The 25059-nt window shown below is 42.5% G+C and overlaps 2 protein-coding genes across 3 annotated transcripts; both read left to right on the forward strand.

Moving 5' to 3' along the window:
• The first annotated feature begins 137 nt into the window (after nt 1–137).
• Nucleotides 138–6178, forward strand: ncdn (neurochondrin). The gene is made up of 8 exons (XM_073483010.1): nt 138–229; nt 450–658; nt 1360–2392; nt 2550–2719; nt 3993–4231; nt 4328–4543; nt 4657–4799; nt 5444–6178. Exons 2-8 carry the CDS (start codon nt 464–466, stop codon nt 5854–5856), a joined length of 2409 nt encoding a protein of 802 aa, XP_073339111.1. The 5' UTR covers nt 138–229; nt 450–463; the 3' UTR covers nt 5857–6178.
• A 2060-nt stretch (nt 6179–8238) lies between these two features.
• tfap2e (transcription factor AP-2 epsilon) lies at nt 8239–21777 on the forward strand. Of its 2 annotated transcripts, none has more exons than XM_073484121.1 (7): nt 8239–8277; nt 10338–10778; nt 12808–12862; nt 17739–17970; nt 20090–20208; nt 20704–20842; nt 21516–21777. In XM_073484121.1, exons 1-7 carry the CDS (start codon nt 8239–8241, stop codon nt 21775–21777), a joined length of 1287 nt encoding a protein of 428 aa, XP_073340222.1. The 2 variants fall into 2 exon arrangements, with proteins under 2 accessions (XP_073340222.1, XP_073340223.1); XM_073484122.1 differs by lacking the exon at nt 8239–8277 and adding an exon at nt 9082–9108.
• Nucleotides 21778–25059: the final 3282 nt, after the last annotated feature.

Here is a 25059-nt window from a genome sequence, read left to right on the forward strand (position 1 = left end):
GAAGGACGGAAGAAAGTCTTCCGTGACCTTAAAAAAAAAATAGCGCGGCTTCGTCTCTCCGACGTTACAGCACTGACCAAAATGGCGTCTCCGCCTTCCAAGTAGCCCTCTTCTGATTGGTTCCCTGCCCTTGTTGGACGGTTTTCATTGGTTGTTGCGGCGTTATTTTGACAGTTCACTTCCGGGAAGGCTCACGAGGTGTTGCGGCGTGTGAGAGGCTGTCAACAAAGTAAGTTATTTTAGAAAACGTTTGCTAATTTCAAACTATAAATGGTAAATTCTTACTAACCATTACTTAGAAACACTCGACAAACCACCTGGAAATCATTAAATTAGGCTACTGTTGTCGTGCCCTCAACGGTGTGGCGCTAATGACATGATCACTCACATTTTTCAATTCATCTTAAGTTTTGTTTGCTAACTTCGTATTCCTCTCTCGGTTGCCACAGTTACCAAGGTCATAATGGCTGACAGCATGGAGGTGAGCAGTCAGTCTCCTGGAGAAGAGGAGCAGGGAGGAGGAGGAGAAGGTGGAGGAGGCTCAGAGATGGATGCAGGAGGCGGTTTGACTGATGCCCAGACAGAGGTGTTGGAAAGATGCCTTCATGCACTCAAACATGCTAAAAATGACAGTCAGACCTTGGCTGCTCTTCTGTTGGTAAGTCATCAAGGACACATTCAGGGTGATATTTCAACTGAAACTATTATCAACCTGATGCCTGTAAAGCTAATACATGTGTAGCTTGTATTATGTATATGTATAATTAGTATTTGTAAATGGCATCTAGAAAAATCTTTGCATGAGTGGGCTGATTTAGGAAAAAAACAAAGGAGAGAAAAATGTGATCTGCTCAATATTTGGACAAATGCATGCACTTAAGAGTACACATGACAGAGAAAAAAGGCTTGGACTGGTAGTAACTTGAGAATGAAGTATAAAAAAATACCTCAGTATAAAGTGGTATAGTTCAACAGCATCGCAAGTGACACCTCGTAAAATGACTATAAGTTGAATCAACACTTAAACCAACAGAAAATGAACATAATAACTTTCATGAAGGTAGGATTCAGAGCAGGGGTGCTGTAAGTGTTTAAAGGCATATTCAAACACAGGGCTCCAGGGTGCAACTATTTTGGTCGCACATGCACTCAAAAATCTGTTAAGTGCAACTAAACATATTCATTTGTTGCACCAGTGCACCTTAAAAATGAGCAGTTTATTTGTTAACAATTGAGGTTGGTGCCATTTCTTGTTGCATGTGCTGTGATTTAGAAAAGTATCCTAACCAAGTATTAAAGGGTTGCTGGTCAGATCTCAGCGCTGATGTTTATTGTGGCGTTTCCTCTCCCTGCCTTCAGATAACTCGCTTGTGCCCAGCAAACCAGCTTGATAAACCCACCTTGAGGCGCATCTTCGAGGCCGTGGGCCTGAACCTTCCAGCTCGACTTTTGGTGACAGCAGTCAGAGGGAACGACCACTCTGGCTTACCCCCACATGAGCTCCTTTCACTGGGCACGGCTCTGTTGGCTGCCCTGAGCACAGACCCAGACATGGCCTCCCATCCCCAGCTCCTCACCACCATCCCACTCCTGCTGGGTATTTTAGCAAATGGTCCTGTGAGCCAGCAGAGTCCAGATTGTAAAGTCCAGTCAGCAGAAAGTTTAAACACAGAAAGTAATCCTGCTAATTTGGCAAAATCAGCAGGAGAGGGCGTGAAAAGAGAAGAGAGCAAGCAAAAAGATGACAGCAGTGAAGCAAACAAAGAATCATCATCTCAACAAAGCTCTCCCTCCTCTAAACTGGATGAGGCCATGGCTGCCGACTGCTACCAGATTCTCACAGCTGTGTGTGCCTTACCCAGAGGTCCTGACCAGCTGCTGAGCAGGGGTGCTGTTCCTGCTCTGTGCCAAGCAGTGGAACAAAACCAGACTTTCAGCCACGAGAAGGGGCTCGCCTTGCTTGGTTGCCTCCTCTCAGGTAAAACCAAAGACAAAGTGTGGAGTAAACACCCTGCAGAACTCCTCGATCTTCTTGTCAGGCTCTCCAAAGACTTCTGTCAAGCCAAAGACCAGCCCAAACTGGACATGTGTGCCAAGCTGGTGCAGTTTCTCCCCCCAGTAGGAGCGTCACTCGAGAGTGAGGAGCTGAAGGGAGTCGTTACTCGTGTATGGGGGGTTCTGAGACCAATGCTGCAGGCTAAGTTGACGCCGAGACAGATTGGGCCGATCCTGCGCCTCAGTGCTTGTCTGCTGGATTTGTTCGGATGGGAGCTGGTAGGGCCGCCAAAGTTCTGCTGCCTGCTAGTGAACCGGGCCTGTGTGGAGGTCAGAATGGGTTTGGAGGAACCACCTGGAAACGAACTGAGCCCAGAGCTGCAGCACACACTCACAGGTACTGTACTTATTTGAGATAGTGTATTGATTGTAAACACAATGTCTGCCAATTCTGAACCATTCAAGCACTTGTTAAGCAGGATCCACCATAACAGGTTCTGTTTATTGTTTGATTCCTTATGAAAACTTAAACCCAGTCTTCTTCATCATCATAGGCTGTTACAGAATCATGGAGGCGGCCATCGAGCAGGCCTGCTGTCAGGGTGTGCCACAGACCACCACGCCTCCTCAGAGCTCCATCTCTTCTCTCAGCCTGCAGCAGAGCAGGCAGGTCCTCGGGGTGTTGGAGGAAGCCTTCTCTGCTTTAATGTACCACCTGCAGCAGGTGAGAGGAAGACGTTTAAGCTTCTGTTTATACCAACAAGCGACTTGTTGCCGGTTCTGGATATTTAATCACTGGTTGTGCACAAAAGGATTTTTCCTGGTGCTGTGCCAAAAAATATAGAATTCTTCCCCCAGGAATTATGAGTGCTGGATAAATGTTTAGTAAATGATAAGTGTAGCTTGTAATGTAGTTGACATTGTATTGGGGATTTTATTTTGCAATGGTGAGCTCACAAATCAGTTCAGACTTTTATTATTCCTCGAGGGTAAGTTTGATTTACAGAAGTGGGTAAAAACACAAACACAATATACAAAAGGACATCACAACAGCACACAACCAAAAGAAAATGTGTCTAAGATGTAAATAAGCAGCTTATAAAAAGTGTATTCATGTTTTAATGAAAGAAACAAAAGTGCACACTGCTCCAAAACTTAAGCAACATACCGTGTATACTGCAGTGACGAGAATAAAAAATAAACACAACTCACAGATAACTAGTCTTCTCATTTATTGTAGCCAAAAAACAGAACACATTTCAGCTAGAAGCCATCACCAGCAAGACTGATTAATAAGAAGACTAGTTACATGTGAGGGCAAGACTTTTATTTACTTTCTGATTAATGTTTGAACATTTCTTGGCTACATCCTCTCCACACGGGAGGATGTACTGCATCCTATTGGACAGTAAACTGAATATTTTTTTAGTTTTCGGCTGTTGATTGCGAGAAATGAAGACATTCTAAATTATATTTTTCCCTGTTCTCTGATGTGTGACAAATCATTTAACAAGAAAATAATCACTAATGAAAATAACTGATAATTACAGCTCTACTTACAAACAAGTGTTAAATCTGTTCATTAACAGGCAGTGTTATGGATTCCTGTTCTTTTCAGTCCAAAGAAGTTGTTCTGTTTTATTTTTTTATAGTTTCTTTTTTATTATGTTAGAATGTAGCAATGAGAAAGCAAAAAAGGCTTGTTTTTTTCTTGGCAGGACAATAACGAATAAGATGCACTGCCAGGGGAAAAAAGTAGGAATTAAATATTTTGGCAGACCAGGAAGGTTTCCAAAGAACAGCATGTGTGAAACATTTCCCGGTACATGTTAAAAATACTTTTGTTTTATACCAGTGAACCAGAGAGTATAAATCTTATTATATAAAAAAAATCGTTCACATTATTTCCCTCAGTATTTTGAGGTTCTGTAATGGTTCTTTGTGGAACATGAATTATTTTCTTTTACACTCTTCCTCGTCTCTTCCTGTTCTCGTAGGTGGATCCAAGTCGCTATGGTGACCCTTTCATCTTCGCCACATTCCGCTCTCTGTGCTCATGGCTGGCCGAGGAGACTTCCTGTCTGAAGGAGGAAGTGACTGGGCTGTTGCCTTTCCTGATCGGATACTGCCGGAGTCACCTGCAGGGCGAGAGCCCGGAGCAGGGCCTGTCCGACTGGATGGCCGAGATGTCCGTCAGAGAGGAGGGGGGGACGTGGACGGGCAAAGAAGCTCTGAGGTAAAGATGACGTTATATAAAGAATCAATCATAACGATACATTTAAAAAAAAACATGGATCCATAGATTCTTCTCTGATATCCTCTCTCTCTTCAGGTATCTCCTCCCAGCTCTCTGTCACCTGTCGGCAGAGGAAGGTCCCAGGAAGGTGCTGCTCACCCTCGACACCCCGGCCCTGCTGGTTGACTTCCTGTCGCAGTGCTGGAGCTCCCTCAAGGGGAAAAGTGGGGTGGGGTCGAGCAGGGATCCCAGCATGGAGACGGCCTGCTCCGCCCTCCTGAACTTCACCGTGACAGAGCCAGAGAGAGTCAGGTAGCTGCTTTACAAAGAGAAACGCTCATCAGAAGCCTGCAAGCTAATGATCTGTAGTTTACCAACATGAGTTTGTTTATGATGGCATACATTTTTTCTGATTTGTTGTCTAGGAAGGACCCATGTTTCAGAGCGCTGGAGGCCCTTCTGAGTGAAGCACTTCCTGTTCTGGTTCATAAACCTCATCTGCTTGTGCTCGCAGCAAATTACTGCACATTAGGATTAATGATTGGCAGACTCAAATCAGCTCCTTCAGGTGAAAATGTGTTCTTTTGTTTTGCTTAATCACTCAGTACCTTTTCCTGTTGTGTTCGGCTGATTGCGATGCTAATTTTAGTTTAGTTAAGTATAGTGTAGTACAGCAAACCTACAATTTTGAGCGAGTGCTTTTGTTTTTATTCAGTGTTTTTGACACTTTAGTCGCATCAGACATTTTGACATTTCATAGCAAAACACAGGCATTAGCAGTAACATTAACAAAGGCTCTGTTCTCTAAAAATATACAAGGAAACCATGTGACAGTGAACTAACCTTCACACCACCAGGACCCTGAAACAGAACAGAAGCATGTTAATGTAAATCACCCGTCATTAATTTGTGTTTTTCCGACTGTGACGTGTCAGAAGGTCTTCTGTGAATAAAGCTATATCAGGGCTGTGGAACTGGCAAACCTAAATTTAAACGCAGCCATCACTAATGTTATTAGTTACCCTTGTGTGTTTCCTTCTTTTGCTTCGAAAAAGGCCTGTGGGAATGTAGATCATGTGGGCTCTAAGTCGGGCAGAGTTGTGGCTGTAAACCGAACTTGTCCTCTTTAAAGCGACAGTTCACAAAATGTCTGTTATTGTTAACTTTGGTTCAAAAATGTAAAACTCTACTAACGTTTTTTTTATTTTCCAGGAGAAGCCAGTCAGAGGCGCTTCTTCTCCGCGGCTCTGCGGTTCCTCCACGGCGCCTTGGACTCCGGCTCCAGCCCCGGCCCGGTCAAGGTGAGCCTCAGCTGGGCGGAGAGCTGGGACGAGGCCGCGGAGCTCTGGAGGTTGGGCCTGCAGGCTCTGGGAGGCTGCGTCCGCGCTCAGCCCTGGATCACCACCCTGGTCAGAGAGGAAGGTTGGCTCAAAAACACACTCACCATGCTCAGTCAGTGTAGCGCACTACCTGACCAGCACACACAGGGGGCGCTGGAGGAAGCTCTGTGCGCCATGGCAGAACAGTGCCCGGCCTGTAAACTGGAGATCGGAGACATGATGAGAAACGATAAAGGAGCTTTGAGCGGCATGAGGAACCTGAAGAAGTCAGCGGGAGTGAAGTGAAACCAAACTGACACTGAGCTCTTTGTTGGACTATTTTTAACACGCAGAGTTAAAAATGAAGTAATAAAGAAAAGGCTGTGACTGAAGCCAAACTAGTGTTTGTTACTTGAGCCTGAGTCTGACATGAATAATGTGTCTGTTGTCTCAGACTTTGTTGTAAGGAAATTATGAAAATAGTCCTGAAAATTATGATGCACAAACATATTTTTCTGTGTAAAACAATATAAATGTTTAGAAAGCTGTGCTCTGAAATGACAGCTTCTTACATGTGAATTGTGAACGTTAATGCCTTTAATAAAGAGCTATTTTGTTAGAAAGCCAACCAGTCTCTTTCTGCCGATGTGTTTCTTTTCAGGAGCGATATTTATTTGCTGAAAACTTCAAACTGAAGCAAATAAAAACAGTCGATACATACAGAAGACAATAATAATAGAAGAACAGCACATTAAGGAGCATTAGAGAAGGCTAGTCTGAACAGGTGCGTTTTCAATTGCGCCTTAAAGGAAGCAACAGATGTGTGCCGGCGCAAACCCTGAGGGAGGGCACTCCAGAGAGTGGGACCAGCCACACTGAAGCCTCTGTGACCTGTGGTGCAAAGTGTGGAGGGAGGCTGAAAGAGGATGGGCACTGGAGGAGCAGAGTGAGCGAGTTGGGGAAATATGAATGTAAGAGACCGGACAGGTAGGAAGGTGCAAAACTATTAATAAACTTAGACAAGACTAGACTTAAACATTATACGAAATTGAACTGGGAGCCAGTTTATGTCTTACATAGTCCAAGTTAAGTCTGTCAGAGCAAGTCTCAAGTTGAATTTGGTTTTTTTTAAGTCCCAAAGGCTGAGAGCCACAGACTGGGTGGGGAAGTCAAGAAGTATTGAGAGACAGATGCACGCATTGTTTTTAAGTTAAAGGTCTTTATAAGCAGCTTTTAAGTCAAGATGTGAGCCTACAAGGTCTTCCAGTTCTGGCCATTAAAATGACTTGTGGCCTTCATGAATCACATTAAAAACAAGATTTCAATAGGGTAGGTATGAAGATGAAAAGACTCAAGAACAGTTTTTAAAAAAAGTGTAAAAGACAACCAAACATACATCACACACATATCAACCAGCGGAGAAGCTACAAACGTGGGTTAGTTATGTGCTCATGTGTCTTCAGGACAACCGTTCTCCCAGACTGGCAGAGAGGTAAGTGTCTAATGAAGGACTTGGGTGACCATACAGTCAGTATGTTTTACTGAAGTTTGTCCAAAACAACTTTTTATAAAGTGCTATAAATAGGAAGACATATCATAAAAAAGATTACAAAACCACAGAAGAACCATTTTTACAGTAATAAAATTAAAAGTCCCCATTCATGCATGCCTCCAGGAAGAAAAACACTTGAAAATAAATAGAAAATCAAATCAATTTTATTTATTTAGCCCAAAATCACAATCACATTGCCTCAGTGGGTTTTACAATCTGTACAGTGAACGACATCCTCTGTCCTTAGACCCTCGATTAGAGTGAGGATAAACTGGACTTCATCGCATGTAAAAATAAACATAAAATGTGATGTTGCTTCTCATGATAATGTCTCGCACCAGGACTGTTACATCATCCTCATATATCCAGTAATGTGCTCTTTAAGGGAGCAGGATTTCTCCAAGTGGCCTCTCTTCTATGAACCACCACAAGATGGCGCACTGAGACTTCAAGTTCTTGCTAACGAACGCTCACATCTCTATCCTTAAATCTGCACATTTGCAGAGGGAGATCTGAATGTAAAACTCTTTTTTTTTTTCTTGCTTGACTTCCCTTCTAATTCCGCTTCCTGGATCTCATTTAGGAAAATAACAAAGGTGGCCATTTTTGCAATTTAATGTTGGAGGAATGATGAAGGAATAAATTCACATTTTTTCCAGTTTTTATTCAGTGAAAGAGCAACAAGAAGTGAGTGACTCATCTCAACAATATATTAAATGTATGTTCTTATTCATTTTTCTGTGTCTCTTTGGATACATGTGTTGTTTTCTCCTTGTAGAATAGTTTTATGATGAAATAAATGTACAAAAAAACACCGAAAATCTCATGTATTATCACCGACCAGCCATTGTTTCCTTGTCTCTGTTCCTCTCGTCCACACAAAGCGTGAAAAAGTTTCAGCCACCCCATCCGCGACTCCTGTCGCCCTGTCACCTCCCGCCCTCCTGTTTTTTTCTCTACCCCTCTACCCCCTCCCAGACACCCATCCATACAAACTCCTGCATCGTCTCTCAAACTAACTCACTCCTCTCTGTACCTTCATCCCCGTCTCCTCTCCATCCAGCGCGTCACATTAACCCCTCAGCTGCAGCTTGACACCCGGACTGAGAGCCACCACCACCACCTCCACCTCCATCATGCTCTGGAAATCTCGATCCAAGACCGACGGCTTGCAGGTAAAAAGAAACACCAAAGACTTTTCTGTCCGCATTTTTGTATTTTTTTCCTTCTACAGCTACGTAGAAGGCAATTTTTATGTGCGTAAAAGGCTGCACATGGTGGGCCTGTTGGCTCAGAAAATTCACCTGTCGGTTATTAAACGTGTGGAGGACTCAGTGTGCGTAAAATGTTTGGAGGAAATTAAATTACTGGATAAACACAAAGATTTTTTTCACGGGAGGAAACTGGAGATCCGTGCGTAAAAGTGACTTAATTGGACATCAAAATCAGAGAATATAATTGCCTTGTTTATTTGTGATTTATGTTAAGTAAACATATTTAATCACTGATGATTAATAGTCTCCATCGGTGCGTAAAATCCAAAGAGTGCCATTTTTTAAACGAATCAAACAATAAATGTGAAAGTACAGCGCCTGTGCGAGTTAACAGTCGGTAATTGAATGAATATATCTCTTTAAGAGAAGCGGACCCTGTCGACCCCTCCCCTCATTCTGCCGGGTGCGCGCAAAACCTATAAGTAGTGCGCTCATGGAGAGACTGGAGGACTCTGTACGTGTGTTGTGCGCGCTTGTGTGTGTGTGTACTGGCAGCAGCAGCAGCAGCAGCAGCTTTTCATCTGCGCGTAAAGACCTCCGTCAAACAGAGAGATAAAGGAAAAGTAAATAACACCCTTTGAATTTAATGGAGCGTTAAACAAGCCTGGATTACATCTCCGGAGAATTTGGTGACATCTTTCGAGTCGTTGGAAGCCCGCGCGTCCTGTTGAGTTTTACATTAGGGGGGCATTCAGAGCGGTCCAGATGTTAATCCACACCTATTCGGCTATGGTGAGTTTGATTGAGAGTCTTGTCTTGTTTTTGTTTGTTTTTTTTTTGTTTGTTTTTTTGGGATGCTGATGTTTGTTTATAAGTGATGCAACTCGAGTTTATTTTCTGCACCGAGGAAACAGCAAGCAGATGCGAACAATGCGCAAAAACAGCAAATTCCGATTAAATTAAGAAAAAGAAAAAAAGATTTATGATTTGATAAATGTGCTGCATTTTTATCTGTGTGATATCAGCTGACAGCCTGCAGAGAAGAGAGGTCTTTGGTGATTTTTGGGGGGATGAGAAATAAATGCATGTTTGGCGAATTTGGCTCGTCCTTTGCTCTCAAGTCTCCATCCTCTCCGATGAGCCGTCCTGACACACACTTCAAGAGTTGCGGCGCCGCGCATCTGTCCGCGGAGATGCTCTTTGTCTGCGCGGTGTCACAGCGAGTGAGACCGGCTGACAGTGAAGTGTCCGCTCGCTGCAGAAGCTGGCAGAGGACGGTGCATCTCTCTGCGCTTTTACGGCTTCGAATATAAACTTTGTGAGACTGAAATGTTGGAGCGCACAGCGTGACTTTTAACTGTGCTTTTAACTTGGCCTCTGCCTGACAGATAATGGACATTGTTCCATCACAACAGCATTGATCCGGGTGACCCAGCTTCGACAAAAAAAATCCAATTTTCCCAGGAAGTGTGTGAGCACAAATGTAGGCTAGTGGACTACATGTTATTCATACTGTTGCATGCAGGAGTTGAACTTGTGAAGTGAAAATAAAATCATTTTCTGCGCTGGATGAAGTTGTTTTTTTTCGTTAGTTTCCAGTCCCGGGGTCAGTTGTGCTTTTGTTGACACGGTGGCGGATTATTTGCCCTTGTGCCCCCCTCCCGGAGCAGCGTGTTGTTGTTGTGTGTTACCTGTCCTTTGTGCAGCTTCTTGGTGGCCGTGACCTTTCTGACACTGTTCAGCAGCGATGCCAAGGGCGTCTTCTGCCAGTGCGCATCACTTCAAGCGCTGCTGCTGCTATTTCTAACCATCTGATAAAAATGGAAATACACTAATTCGTGTTTGTTGCAGTTTTGTGTCACAGTAAAACCGTTTTTATATTTTTCTTTAACTGTGCAAATTCAGCCCTCGGATTTAAGCGTCAGGTTTAGAAACAATGCGTCTTCCGGAGCTCAGAACTTTCAGGATCTGTCTGACTTTTGATGAAAAGTGTTTGAGCAAACTTGTTTAATTCTCTGCAGGACCGCGCAGACGGACTAAGCGGCTCTTCGCCGAGTGGGCGCCTCTCCCAGCTGTCCTCCCTGAACCAGGCCGCCTACTCCTCGGCTCCCCCGCTCTGCCACACTCCGGCCTCTGACTTCCAGCCTCCGTACTTCCCCCCTCCTTACCCCCAGTCCTCCCTGCCATACTCCCAGAGCCAGGACTCGTATTCCCACCTGTCAGACCCCTACCCCTCCATCAACTCCATCCATCAGCATCAGCAAGCGGCATGGCACTCGCAGAGGTCGCGCTCCGAAGAGGGGGGGCTGCTGTCACAGTCGCACCGGGCTCTGAGCCTCGACCCCCGGCGGGAGTATCCAGCTGTCCCTCGGCTGCTGCACGGGCTCGGGGAAGGCGCTGCCGCTCTCGGGGACGGTCCTCTCGGGATGCACCTGGGACATCACGGCCTCGAGGATCTTCAGGTGACTTTGTTTGTTTGTTTATTTTGGTTTTCCAGCCTTTGCGATGGCGCTGCGCACTGGGAAGACCGTGCGTAAAAGTCAGGATCAGTGCGCACAAACATGAACGAAATCTCTTCTGAGCCTCTTTGATTTTTAATTTTTATAACAACATAAATATAATTTAAAAGAAGTGCAACCTTATCTTGTATAGGCCTTCTTAAAAAGACGTGGATCGGCAAGAAGGCCTTCAGGCAATTTATCTTCCATTTCTTATTTCTCCTTCAAACGACGCAATTTATAATAAAACCTTTTTTTTTAATAAACACCTTTAATTATCCACTCCTCATTTTATATTTTGTAATTTTGTAATTTTCTCCTGTTATTTGATTTTATTTATTATGTTTTGAAAACCTCCTGCAGACCTGAAGCGTATTTTATGTGACTTTCTCCAAAAATTCTCAAGAGCTATATCAAATCCAGAAGGAAAACAGTGATGCGTCGCTTCCTCCAGACTAAAAAATAAAAAAATAAAACAATCTCGTGAACTGTTGGAGTATAATGCCAGGACTGAAATATGAATTTCTACAAGAATATTGGAGGAAAATGTTTATTTTCTCTAAAATTTCGTTCATAAATTGGTAGATAATAATATTTTGGATAAATATCCTCAATTTCCTCAAGTGTGGATTTTTGAATACGTTTGTTTCCAACACTATGTGTCGTTTCTAAGAGTTTCTGATCCAAACTTCTTACGAATCTATCCAGAATTTTATGCTTAAATTGAGATTAATGACTGGAATTTATATTCTAGATGCACAGAAGTGTCTGCGGAAGTGTTGCAGACGATATAAAAATATTTTATACCTCTGCATTTCTTTTTAGATTTTGTTCTCAGGGTGACACTCGCCACATGCACGCAGCATTATATTATCCGCTGTCTGTCACAGAGACAAAGTCTTTCTGCAGCCCCCTTTTTGTCTTCTGCAGGTTTTTTTTTCGGGAGAAGAATAGTTTCTATGGTTTATTGAGCAGTCAGCTTCCCTGCAGCAGGTGCAGCTGCAGACGCTGTTTGTTGCCTCCACGCAGAAAGAAAACACACCGAGACCAATTGATCTGCACGGTCATTAATAGAAAAGAAACGTTTGAGAGGAGCGCCAAGGCGAGGAGTCAACCCGGGCATGTTGCTGTTAAACGCTCCCACTCGACAAGGACCTTTTATTTGATTAATGGATTATATCCTCCGCGTTTGAATCCTCTTATAAATTCAGCACAAAGGAGACATCCGAGAATCGCCTTGCAAGACAATTTTTATCCTCAGTGAGTGAAAAGATCAAATAAACTGCAGAGGCTTTCAATTACTCTTTGGATTGGTGAGCTACGGTGGCTGTTTTTGACCATTTTTGAATCATTTATTTCGTTTTTACGCACATCTGAAAGAAAAGTAAAAAGAAATATTAACATTTTTTGATGCTCCCAAATGATGGGAATTATTTTTATTTCTATTAAAACATAGAATAAATAAATAATCTGCTCTGTAGTTGGTTGAAACAGTGTAAAATATGACATACATTGTTTGATTTTACTGTATTTTTAGTAAATAAGCATTTTTGTTGCACTGAAAAATGAAAAAAAGGCAACTTTTCTTTAATTTAAAACCAAACATGAAGCTTATAAATGACATAAAAATCTGCATTTACATGATTCTTCAAATTTAAAACACCCAAGTGGCCAAAAATCATTTCATCAGATCTGTGCATGAATGTGAATAATGTGTTAAAAATGTCAGAAACGTATCGTCTGCTCTCCATTTTGCACAAAGAAGCTCGACACTAAATCGAAGGAGAGTAACAGATTGTTTTATTTACTCTGATATGGTTCGTGTTCATATGTGCTGTGAGGGGCCAAAGCAAGATGGAAGGTCCGTCTTGCTTTGGCCTGGGAGACACAAGCTGTGTGTGTGCCTATAAGTGTGTGTGTGTGTGTCTATAAGTGTGTGTTGGCTGTGAGGCCGGTGGATAAATGATAGTGACTGTCTGTCTGTCTGACACAGGGAATGGAGGAAGGATCAGCCTTGGGCATCCTCGACCACTCTGTCATTAAAAAAGGTAAGAGGTGGGAGAGCTCCGTTTGTGTGTGTGTGTGTGTGTGTGTGTGTGACAGAGAGAGAGAGAGAGCGAGAGAGAGAGAGAGAGATTGAGTGTGTATGTGTGCATTTGTGTGTCTAAGTGTGCACCTATATAATTGTGCTATACGTGCTGAAGGCGGTTTTGTGTTTAGGGGCACTCCAACACCAGTCTCTCTCGCTGTCTCTCTCACACACACACACACACACACACACACACACACACACACACACACACTATAAATAATTCTGTTTTGCTATTTCATTTGAAGTCAAGAAGTCCTCTAATACTCAGCTGCAGACTTCACCCCAAAGGCACACATTCTTAATGAACTGTTCATGGTCATATGAGAGAGAGAGAGAGAGAGAGAGAGTGTGTGTGTGTGTGTGTGTGTGTGTGTGTGTGAGAGAGAGAGAGAGAGAGTGAGGGATTAGAGGGAAGAGGAGAGAGAAGTGGGGCAAAGAAGAAAAAAAGGAGGGGAACGTGATAAAAGAGGAGTTGTGGGGAAATTTGCAGAGTATGATCACTCTAATATTACCGACTCGGAGTTGCAGGAGACACAGGGGCACGATTAGAAAATTCAAGTTGGATTTGTTGCTGGAGGAGTGCGATACTGTGAAAACCTCGCTCAGCCAAAAGGGGGGGAAAAAACTAGATAGATGCGGCTTGTTTGGGTGTGTAGTGCTGCGATAAAAAAAATGAAGGTTTGCTAAGAAACAAGCGAAAAGATGACACCCTACCGTGTTGTAAAAATGGCTGAAAAATAAGTGGGGTTTGGTTGACAGAATCACACTTAAAAGTATGATTTGTATTTTAAGGAATGTATTTTTATATAAGGACAATGACACTTCATAACAACCTTCATTAATACATATTGCATTAATAGTTTATTAAACTTGTTTGGGTGTGTAGCGCTGCGATAAAAAACGTAAAGGTTTGCCCAGAAACAAGCTAAAAACAACACGTACTGTGGTGAAAAATGGCTGAAAATTAAATGGGGCTTGGTTGACGGAATCACACTTGGATGGATGATTCGTATTTTAAGCAATTTCCTTTTATATAAAGAAAATAACAGTAAAATTATAGTTTATTAGACTTTAGTTAATGTTATTTCACCGTTAACAAACAATGAAATGCTTTATAAACCATTTATTAAGCAATTGTAAAGGCTTATAAACATCAGCTTCATCTTTAAAATGGCCATCCAGGTGTTTATGGATGAACTACACAGTATTTATAAACCATTTACAAAGTATTATGAACATCAATAGCAACTTTACAATAAAGATTTGCTTAATAACTGTAAGTGTACTATGTATTAATGATGGTTACCATAAAGCCTTAAATTTAATCCTTAAATCCTTAACATATAAATCATCTTCTAGCTGTGGTTCTGTCAGCCAAACCCCATTCACTTTTCAGTCATTTTAACAACACAGTAGGTGTCATTTTTAGCTTGTTTTAGAGCACTACACACCCAAAAAAGTGTCACCTGAGGAACAAGTCTTCCTCAAAAAATGGGACATTTTTCTTTTCTTGGTGATTAAATGCTTCATTTTAAACATTAACAGCATCCGCTCACATTTATGAATATATTTTGGCCTCCTGATTCTAAATATTTCAGTCATCCAACCCCCTCACCGGCACGAACCTTTTCCCTGCTGCAAAGTTTTCACAAAAACAAGGATGTAATTCTCCAAATCAGGTCCCTGAAGAGAAACAGGAGGCTCACACTGTAAATGTCTAGCGCGATCCCAACTGCTGCCATGTTGCTGCTGTGAACTAGCAGTCATTTGATGAAGTGACAGTGATTCCACTTGTTTGCCAAACGCTGAGAATCGATCAATTACCGCAGAGAGAGGCACTTAGAGCCGATAGCAGAGCAAACCTAAAGCCCTCATGAATAAGAAAATCCAATAGGGAGAAGAGAGCGAGACAGGGTGTGGAAGAAAAAAAAAAAAAAGACAAGGGAAAGGGGGGAAGATAAAGAGTGGGAGGCACAAGAAAGAGTCGAGAAAGATGATAAGAGAAAGAGAGAGAGAGAGAGGGAGGGGCAGACAGATGACAAAGGAGAAAGAGAGAGAGAGAGCTGCTCTGTGGCCTCGCCGGCTGGATGATCGGGCTGCTTGTGAATGAGAGGATTTTAAGAGATTTCTTCAGTCCGGGGAATCTGTGCTGCTCAGCAGGGCATCGCAAGGATGCCACCCGCCTCCCCACAGTGTGTGAGGGGACCGAGAGTGTACAGACGTACAGATAATATTTTATTTAAAAAGAGGGAGGGAGGAAGAGAAAAATTGCAGCGCCGTCAGGAAAATGTTTAAAATGTTGGGCGCATGTTCTTCTAAATATGGTGCTAAGATTTGATGCAGCGATTGTGAATTTCTGGGCTGTTACAGATGTTTTAAATGATAATTTGGCTGATGTTTGCGTGTGTGTTGATTTTAATTATTTTGCTCCTATGGTACAAATATATAATGTAACCTTCTTTCATATGAAAAAGAAAAAGAGAAGACTCACAAACTGATGGCAGGGACGTCACGAGCCAGTATCTCGTGAACACACCTGTGCGAAATTGATGCGAGACACAAAAACCATCGTCCACTGCTGCAGGTGAACGTTGGGCCGATAGCAGTCAACACAGCAAATATTGGCCACCAGTAACGTTCAGCTGATATATCGGTGCATCGCTTTTCTCATATACGCCGATAGTGAAAGAAACATCAACATTTTTTGATGCTCACATATTTCGTTTCTTCTCAAAAATAGAATATATAAATAATCTGCTTCTTAGTTATTTAAAACAGTGTACATTATGACTTTAGTTGTTTATTTTAGCTGTAGTTTCAGTAAACAAGCTCATATATCGGTGCATCCCTTTTCTTTACTGTAAATGAAATTGCCTTTATTAGCTTGATTAATTAAGTTAAAGGGCTGGTTCGTGTTTTCAGGAGGGTCTTTGTTCCGTGTTGTGCCCATCTCTCTCCTCACAACTCCTCTCTGCTGTCGATTTATGAATGAAGGCATAAAATCTCCCGCAAGAACACATTAAAAAAAATGTCCATAAGCGATTTGTTAATTTTTAAAAGGGGCGGGGATGGATCCTGGTTGTTTAATTCTCCCTCAACTAGCGAACTGCCTCTTGATATTTTTCTGAGCCGTGGTCGCACAACCTCAGTCAGATAATTGATAATTGGGATGCATTTTGAGGCATCTTGAGGCACTCCCCCCTCAAATCGCGATAATATCGTTATAGTGAATTCGTTTGGCGCCGATAATCGTGCAGCAACAATTTAATGTCACGGCAATCCTACTCCACACCAATAAAATTACTGTAAATTTGTTTCACACTGTTGAAAAAGTGTCCAATAGTGGGCCAACTACACTATTTCCAGCAATAAAAACTGTTCACAGAGAGGTTTGTGGATAGTTTAAATGGGATTTGTCAATAGCTGCGTTTACATGGAGCCTAATATTCCAATTATAATTTATTATAACAATAAAAATGCTTCATATAAACGAGGGGTAGACAGATTAATGGCCTCAGATTGCTGATAAAATAAACAATTAATAGCCTACAAACACTGAATAATCTAGATAATAATAATCTATCAAATAAACGTAGTGGAGAGGAAGTACAAAGTAGCGGAAAATGGAAATATTCAAGTAAAGTACCTCGAAATTGTACTTGAGAACAGTACTCGAGTAAATTGTGCTTTATTTCATCACTGGTTGTTCGAAATTTTGACACAAAGATTTAGATTTTTACTGCAAATGAATATCGGTCCCACATATCGGTTTTCAGTCCCCTTGATTTCTAATAATCGACCCGAAAAAGCCGAGTCAGTCAGCCCCTGATATAAACACATCAGTCAGAATAAACAGGCCCAAACCGAACAAAATTTAAATCGGTTGCAGAGGGGTAGTTTAAACCTTTTCATAAACCGATCAAGATGAGATAAAATGTCTGACGTGGAACAGGAACACGTGAAGTAACATCACTTTTGCTCTTTTCAGATTAAATCCGTTGTGGCATGAAAACACCAGACCCAAAACTCCCACCCCATGTAAACAGTTGTCCATGTAAACAAAGCTGCTGTTGTGAGCACCACAAACAAAAATACCAATCACCTCCTTTGTCCTGATGCGGACGCAGACGTGTATCTCAAAACATGGCCACTAAATGTATCTGCATGGCTGCGTATCACTAGATATAGATGACAAATTATTTCGGTGCCTTAAAAGTCCAAAAAAAAGTGCCTTTAAACCAATAAGGCACAAATTAATCTTTGTGTCCCTGTAAGTAAATTCGGTCCTCGTAAGGAGAGTAGCAGATGAACACACACTCACAATGGGGTCGCTTCTGTTCAGTCCTCTGTATTCAGAGGATTTAGTGGATTTAGGATTTAAGACTCCAAATCTAATTGAATCGACATCAGCTAACACCTTAAAGGACGGCACAAAGATTGAGAAGAAAAGCCAAATAGACATTGGTCTCGATGCCAACATCACTCCCAAATTTTGACTCTGAAAGTGTTTTTTGAGAAAGGCTTCGGATGATTGACAGAAAAGTTATAGAAAGTTTAGCGCGGCGCAGAAAAGTGGGTGTGAATTGAGCTCCTCGAGGTGTGAAGCGAAGCTATTTGCGAATGCGCAGTTAAAATGTAACCACCTGCAGTTCAAACAGCAGAATCAACAAGCTGCGCTCCAGAATTAGAGCTGTCGACGCAGGGGAGAACATTACACTGAATAGATTAATCAGTCAATGTCACAACACTACTGTTGCTTCACAAGACGTGTTTTTAATCATCCTTGTAAAGTGTATGTAAAGTTTGTAATTTTTTCGTCCTTTCTCCCGCAGTTCCTATTCCGTCCAAGCTGAACGGCTCGTCCCTCTCCGCCTTGTCCCTCGGCAAGGAGGGTCTCGGCATGGGAGCCGTGTCCAACCCGGCCGAGGTCTTCTGTTCGGTCCCGGGTCGCCTCTCGCTGCTCAGCTCCACCTCCAAGTACAAGGTGACGGTCGGGGAGGTGCAGCGACGCCTCTCCCCGCCCGAGTGCCTCAACGCTTCTCTGCTGGGTGGAGTCCTCCGCAGGTGAGAGGAAGATGGAGAATAAGAAGTTCACACTCAAAGACAAAAATACACTTTAAATCAATCGTTTCCAGACTTGGCGGACCTTATTTTGAAAGAGTTTTATCTCATTATGTCTCTAAACAATGTTAAAATACAAACGCATGAGAAGTAAAGAAAGAAACGGAAAGAAAAGCAGCAAATCCTCACATTTAAGTAGCTTATTAAGGATGAATCTATTTTCAAAATAAATAGAATAGAAAATAAATATAAATAAATAGTTTTGCACATCAATGTTTTGCTAACATTTAATTTGTAATATGGTTTTATGATGTCACCACAAGTTGCGTTCCACGTAGAATGAAGTAGATGAGTTAAAAAAAAGTTATTTATTAGCAGTAACAAGTCAGTTAAAGCAACATTTCTTGTGGTTTTATGGAGAATCTGGAACAAAATCAGCCCGTAATCAACATGCTGTTTAAAAAGTCCAGTTTGTAAGATAGTTGATTGCTGACACGAGTTTGATGAGACTCAACATCATCAGCAATGAAAGCAATAAAATACAACTCATCCACATTACGACCGAAAAGCTCAGGGACACACTGAGGTTGAGGGGACCATCTGAGGAGCACATTATTGACCCTGCTCTGAATGTTGTTGAAAGTCATTCTGGGAAATAAAGGAAATCAGTCACAAAACAACAGCTGGAATCGAGCACCTGATGTGATGCAGATCCAAAGACCGACTGACCTCCAGCGATCGTGGCATAATAATCAAAAGTAAGGTGGAGATCAGAGAGGAGCTTCATTCTGGTAGAAAACAGGAAAGCTGTGCTGTTCTTCCAGTGAAAATGAGTTGAGGAGGTATCTGACACTAAAATAAAACGACTGTCCAATATATTTGTGTTTCTTGGTGGAAGTTAAAGAGACAAAACGAGATCCAGGGTTTATCGACAAAGGAGGTGTTAGACTCTTAGTGACAGTCAGACGAACAACACTGCAGGGAAGAGAGAGAGGCTACCAAAACCTCTGATGTTTTTGTGAAATGTAATTTTATAGATGTAACAATAATAACAATGGACCTTTAAACATTTGCTGCAGACTACTACACAAAAACACATGACAGGAGCTCTGACAAACGATGACCTCGCTATCTTTTTTCCTGAATCTTGACCACTCTTAACTTTAACTATGGGGCCACAACTGATGAGCCAAAATGGGTCATGGGACTAAATCACAAGAGGAGCAATGTGGTTTAATGAACCACGGCCTCGGGGCAAGAAAGCAACTTTATGATGCGGGTCTCAGGCTGAAATACTTAAAAAGGGCATCATTAAAAGATCTAAAGAGTCGTTAATATCCAGTCCCTTCTCACCAGACAGACACAGCGACCACACTCATAGCAGCAAGTGCATTTAAGTTGAGTATTTCTTTAGTTTTTCTATTTTATTTGACTTTATGCGACTTTTTAATGGGAAAATATCGCTACTACTCTCTCTCTCTACTCCAATACAAGTATTTAACAGCTATAAGTTACTGGTTATTTGGGAAATTAAGATTTTATAATGAAATAAATGCCATGATTTACATTAGGTAAATTACGAAAGTACTAACGCCCTTACGCCCTTTTTTAAGCCAAAATCCTCACTGTAGCTGCTTAGCTAAAAGCGTTAGTGCACTCCGTCTGAAGTGAGCACATAACTTTGCCCATTTTTTTTCTTTCTTTCCTTGTTTTTTTACGCTTTTAAACAAGTTCCCATCTACTTCAGTTGTTTAGGAGAACGCTGCAATGCTATTTCGTTTACAGAGCTCCAGAAATGTTTTATCCTTTAAGTAAATGGTGTGTGTACTTCTTCTGCCTATCATGTAAAAACTGTGAAATATTACCACAGAAAACAGATGTCGAAACATTCTTACATTTAGAAATGTAAACAAAGAAAGAGATAGTAAAGTAAAGCAAAAACTTAAGTATGGAAAGCAAAAAAAAACGGAAAATACAAGACACTAGCAGTGTTGACAGGGAACAGACTGTACTCACAGGCACACCACAATAAAACTCATAAAGACAAACACACACACGCACACACACACACACACAAGGACCCCCTCCTAAAAAACTGCTCTCTCTCTCCGTCCCCCCTCAGGGCGAAGTCAAAGAATGGTGGCCGCTGTCTGAGAGAGCGTCTGGAGAAGATTGGCCTCAACCTGCCCGCCGGGCGACGCAAGGCAGCCAACGTCACTCTGCTAACATCTCTAGTGGAGGGTAGGCAAAACACACACACACACACACACACACACACACACACACACACACACACACACACAGTGACCTGCATACATGCTGACAGAAAGAGACACATATTCACGTAGAAATATCCTCGCATGAGCAGGCATGAATAAACAGTCATAACATGGGTGGCTGCATGCGCGCGCGTCCACACACACACACACACACACACGTGCAGGGTGTCGTTAGAAAAGCTGGAAGAAAAGCCAAAAAGCGGTGAACTGTTTGAGCAGTGAAAGTGAGAAAAACGGCTGCGTGACCCGACCCGACCCGTCCGGTCGATTGTGAATCGTTTAAACGCGATTATATGGATAATTATTTGATGTGAAAAGTCCGAGTTGATGACCTTTGGCTCTTAAAACAAGCAGAATCAGCAGCTGCTGCTTTTTTTTTTCAGTGGACTATCCCTTTAAAGCTGTGCTAGTTTGACTTCCTGTTTTTTCACTCTTCCTCCTCCTCCTCTTCCTCCAGGTGAGGCCGTCCATCTGGCGCGAGACTTCGGTTATGTGTGCGAGACAGAGTTTCCAGCCAGAGCCACAGCTGAGTATCTGTGCAGGCAGAGCGAGCCGGACCAGCTCCCAACACGGCGCAGCATGCTGCTCGCCACCAAGTGAGTGTTTCACACCCACCGCTGCACATTTAAAGGAGCATTCCGCTGATTTCACATGTCAAAGTCAATTTCAAAACGTGTTGTGAGGCTCTAAGGGGAAAATTCAAGTGACATTACTTGAGTAATTTCAGTGTGGGCTTGAATACAAGTGTTGCAGCACTATATTCTCCCTATGTCTGACACGCTCCTGTCCCTTTAAGGCCCCGCCCCCTCCTGAATACCCAGTCTGCTCTGATTGGTCAGCTCACACGCGCCCGAGCAGCTGTGCCAAACAAATTCTTAGGTGCCAAATTAGCCACTGGGCATAAATTACGTAAATGTGTGACATAGTGAGGTAGTGTGATGTCACAAATTCGCAGAATTAAAGGCGGGGCTACTGACGAGACGTTTGAGGAGCAGTGTTTTCTGTGGGAGAGAGGAGCTTCTGTTGGGCTTCTTGATTTTCAAGATCTTTTTCTGCTACTGTTATGTTGATTGTTGTTTAAAGCACTGATGGACACCTGGTGGTTGAAACTTTTTAAGTGATTTTTCCTCCTTATTTGACACATTTTCCTCAATAACAGTAATTTATTCAAACAATAAGACTAACTTCTTGACAACTAGTTTATCCTTGCAGAAATAAATCTCAGCGTTTCCTAACAACAAGCTAACGCCTCGTCTCTCCTCCTCTCAGGGAGATCTGCAAGGAGTTCATGGACCTCATGTCCCAGGACCGCTCTCCACTGGGCGGCAGTCGACCCACCCCCTGCCTGGAGCCCGGCGTCCAGGGCAGCCTCACCCACTTCAGCCTGCTCACCCACGGCTTCGGCACTCCCGCCATCTGCGCCGCGCTCTCTGCCTTCCAGAGCTACCTGATGGAGGCGATCAAAATGCTGGACAAAGGAGAGGGTGGAGGGAAGAGCCACCACGACAAGGAGATGAAGCACCGCAAATAAAGAGGGAGGACGGACAGATGTGTTAAAAGGTGGATGGATGAGAGGCAGGCAGGAAGAGAAAAGAGGGGAGAAAAAGACTGACAGCTGCCCCTCTGTGTCTTTACCTTCGCCCTCAGGATAAAAACTGAGACTTTTACCTCCCAGAATCCCCTGCGGTCCCCTCCTGTCGTGGAGGAGTCGGGGTTCATGATGATATCTGTACTGTAATGTGTGTCCACAACCACCTCACTCAAAAATGACGCATGGACCTCTCTTCTCAGTAGCTGGTTTGTGTCATGATGGCGTCTACAAAACATCTCTTCAGGATGAGTTCCTACTTTTTATTTATCTCCCCCTCCTCTTTTATTTTATTGATCATGTCACCTTTATCCGTGTTTCCATCTCACACTTACACACACTTTTTTTGGACTGAACTCATCTGGGAAGTGTTGCAAAGCCATATCTGAGACAACAACCCCGCTCTTTGCTCCTCTGGACCTTTGGGAGACTTTTAGCTCCACTCTGATTGGACGAGCACAGCTTCCATATGTAGTTCTTCTTAATTGGTGGTCATGGGAAATTGAGTTCTCTGGGTGAGGAGGGTGAGGAGGAGTCAAAGGCAGCTAAAGGAGAATTGTTTTCTTTTATTTTGAAGTACTGCGTGTTGGTAACTTAAGAAAATAACACAAATCATTTTGTACTTTCTGTGTATGTTTATTATTAATGTTATTACTGTTGTTATTATTATTGTATTACGGCATAAATGTAATATATTATTAAACAATTAAGAGCTGATCGGTCGAGTTTCACGAGTGTGTTTTTATGTTTGATCTCTTATATCAGAACAATAAAAAGTAATAGTCCCTTCAGGTACTTTTTAAATGCAACAGCCCACTTTAACGTATAGTTTTAAATCCAGAGGTGACAGTGGGCTTTTATTGTGCTCCTATTGTAAATGCTTCCACCTTCTGTTTGTCTCAATAATGACAATTTTTATTGGTCCCCTTAGGCAAGGTCTAATGTGACTTCAACAGGATGGTCACAGCGAGGGCTGCAACTCATATTTAATGTCATTATTGATTGATCTGTCAATTTATTTTATTTTTGGGTGGTTATTTGGTTGTTTAGTCTATTAAATGTCAGAAAAGGTGTACATTACAGTTTACCACAGTGTCTTTTGCAGTCGGAAACCAAAAGATACTCAATTTACACCAATATAAAACCGAGAAAATTGCTAACAAACAGGAAATGTTTAGCATTTCCAGCTGCACTCTAGGGATGGTCCTGTTGATCTGTCCTCCACATTTGTCCAAGCTGAAATACCTCAACAACTTTTAGATTGATTGAAATGTTGTACACACATAAATGATTCAAAGAGGATGAATCCTACTGAGCCATCAGCAGGTCAAAGTTTTTACTTATCCAGTCGGCTGAAAAAAAATCTTCCTGGTTCCCCGACAGTGAATAATGACTTTGGTGATTCTCTGATTTTCCTCTTGAAGCATGATTTGTCCAAAACTTTGGTTTATGACCAAATACCTGCAAAACTAGCGACATCCTCATCATCCAATGGCAACCGACGCATATTAGCTGCTGGCTAACTCTGGTGCAATTACTTTAAATTGTGTGCAGTACGTGCAAAAATAAAAATAAAATAGAAAAAAAAAATTCCTCAGCTGCACTTTGAGATGTGTGCTAAGAAGAAAATGATAGCATGCTAACGTGCAAGATGGTAAACATGGTGAATATTAGCATGTTAGCATCGTCATTGTGAGCTTGTTGGCTCTTGTAGGTCGCTAAATTACTTTAACTATTGTTCTATTAATAAAACTATTAATTAACTTTCTGTCAATCTATTAAATGATAAATCGAATCACTGTTTTTAGCACTTGTCTAGCATAGTCTAGGTTTAGCCGAGCATAAGGGGACAGTTCATCCCAAAAAACAAAAATAGTAGCCTAAATATTTTTCCTCTTAGTCGTAAAGTTATGTGTGTTTAGATGGCCGGCGGCTTGTGATGCTGAGAGCTCCAGAAAAATGTGATAAACTCAACAGCTGAGTATCTTTACAGAAATCAGCACAAGGTTACGCGGATGGTTAGCGTGGACTCATGGACAAAAGGCAGGCTAAATAAGCTAACTAACGTTACAGCTGAGTTGAGAACATCCTGCATATTCACGAGCATTAGCCTCTTGTCCATGAGTAGATCATGGATGTAATAAGGAAATCTGGATAAAGCGTCAGAGGCGTTTACTCCTATGAAGCCATAAATGTTGGACTTCCTGGGTATAAAATGATCTGGATCTAGGCTAAATCTAGACACAACTTATTATTAAATAGATTCACAGAAAGCTAATCAACAATATTAGTAATTTATTAAGCTGCAAGACAATAGTTGTGCTAGCAGATCTGTGAAACGTAGGCTTTGAGCTAAATGTAAACATAGCATTGTTAGCTGTCTGCTTCCTTCTGCCGGCGGCGTATGGTCGAGAGAAAGTAGTTCCTGCATGAGACTGCACGCAACAAGGTCTGTGGATTATCTTCAGTAATCAGGTCATGACTCTAGAAAGAGACATTGAGTGAGTTTTTTTAAATATATGTTTTTGGTGCCATCTAGTTCAAGAGAAGGCAGACACCTCTTAAACCCTGCAACTCACAAACAAACAATAACACTAAAGGTAAGAGGAAAAATATGCATCTTTTGGGGCCACGTGTATCATGCTTGGAATAATTTTTCTGTGTTCACCTCAAGGGCCCCCTCTGTGCATGTAGGGGCCCGGGTAGTCGTCGGTGTCACAGCTGCAGCCCTGAAACACTGTACCTGGGAGAACGGAGGCATCTGTTCTGCCTCTTCTTTTCCCACCGACCACCCCTCAACCTCGCCTCTGCACAGTCCTTCACTTTATCTGCTCAACACAATCGCTGCTTTCCAGGGACGGCAACACCAGACACGTGTCGCCTGCTCGTACACTCTCAAACATCACTCATTTTCTACCTGCCGTATGTCCCTCTCTCTCTCTCCTCCCATCTCATTACCCTCCTGTGTCAATTCCCCCCCTCATCCCTTCATCTCCCTCTCTTGTAACCTAACTCCCCTCCTCCTCCTCCTCCTCCTCACCCCCTCCCCTCTCTCCCCTATTCTCTCCCTCTATCTGACACTCAGTGGGGCCGCTCTCCATCTCTCTCTGTGCCTCCAGGCAAACATATGCTGCTCTTCCCGTCAGATTCCGGTGTGTTTGAGAGAGGAGGGATTGTTTAATGTTTATTAATCACCTGTCTGTGGTGGAGAGAGGAGACGATGAT

The sequence above is a fragment of the Pagrus major genome, chromosome 16 (genome assembly GCF_040436345.1).
Source record: "Pagrus major chromosome 16, Pma_NU_1.0".
NCBI classification, from domain to species: Eukaryota; Metazoa; Chordata; class Actinopteri; order Spariformes; family Sparidae; genus Pagrus; species Pagrus major.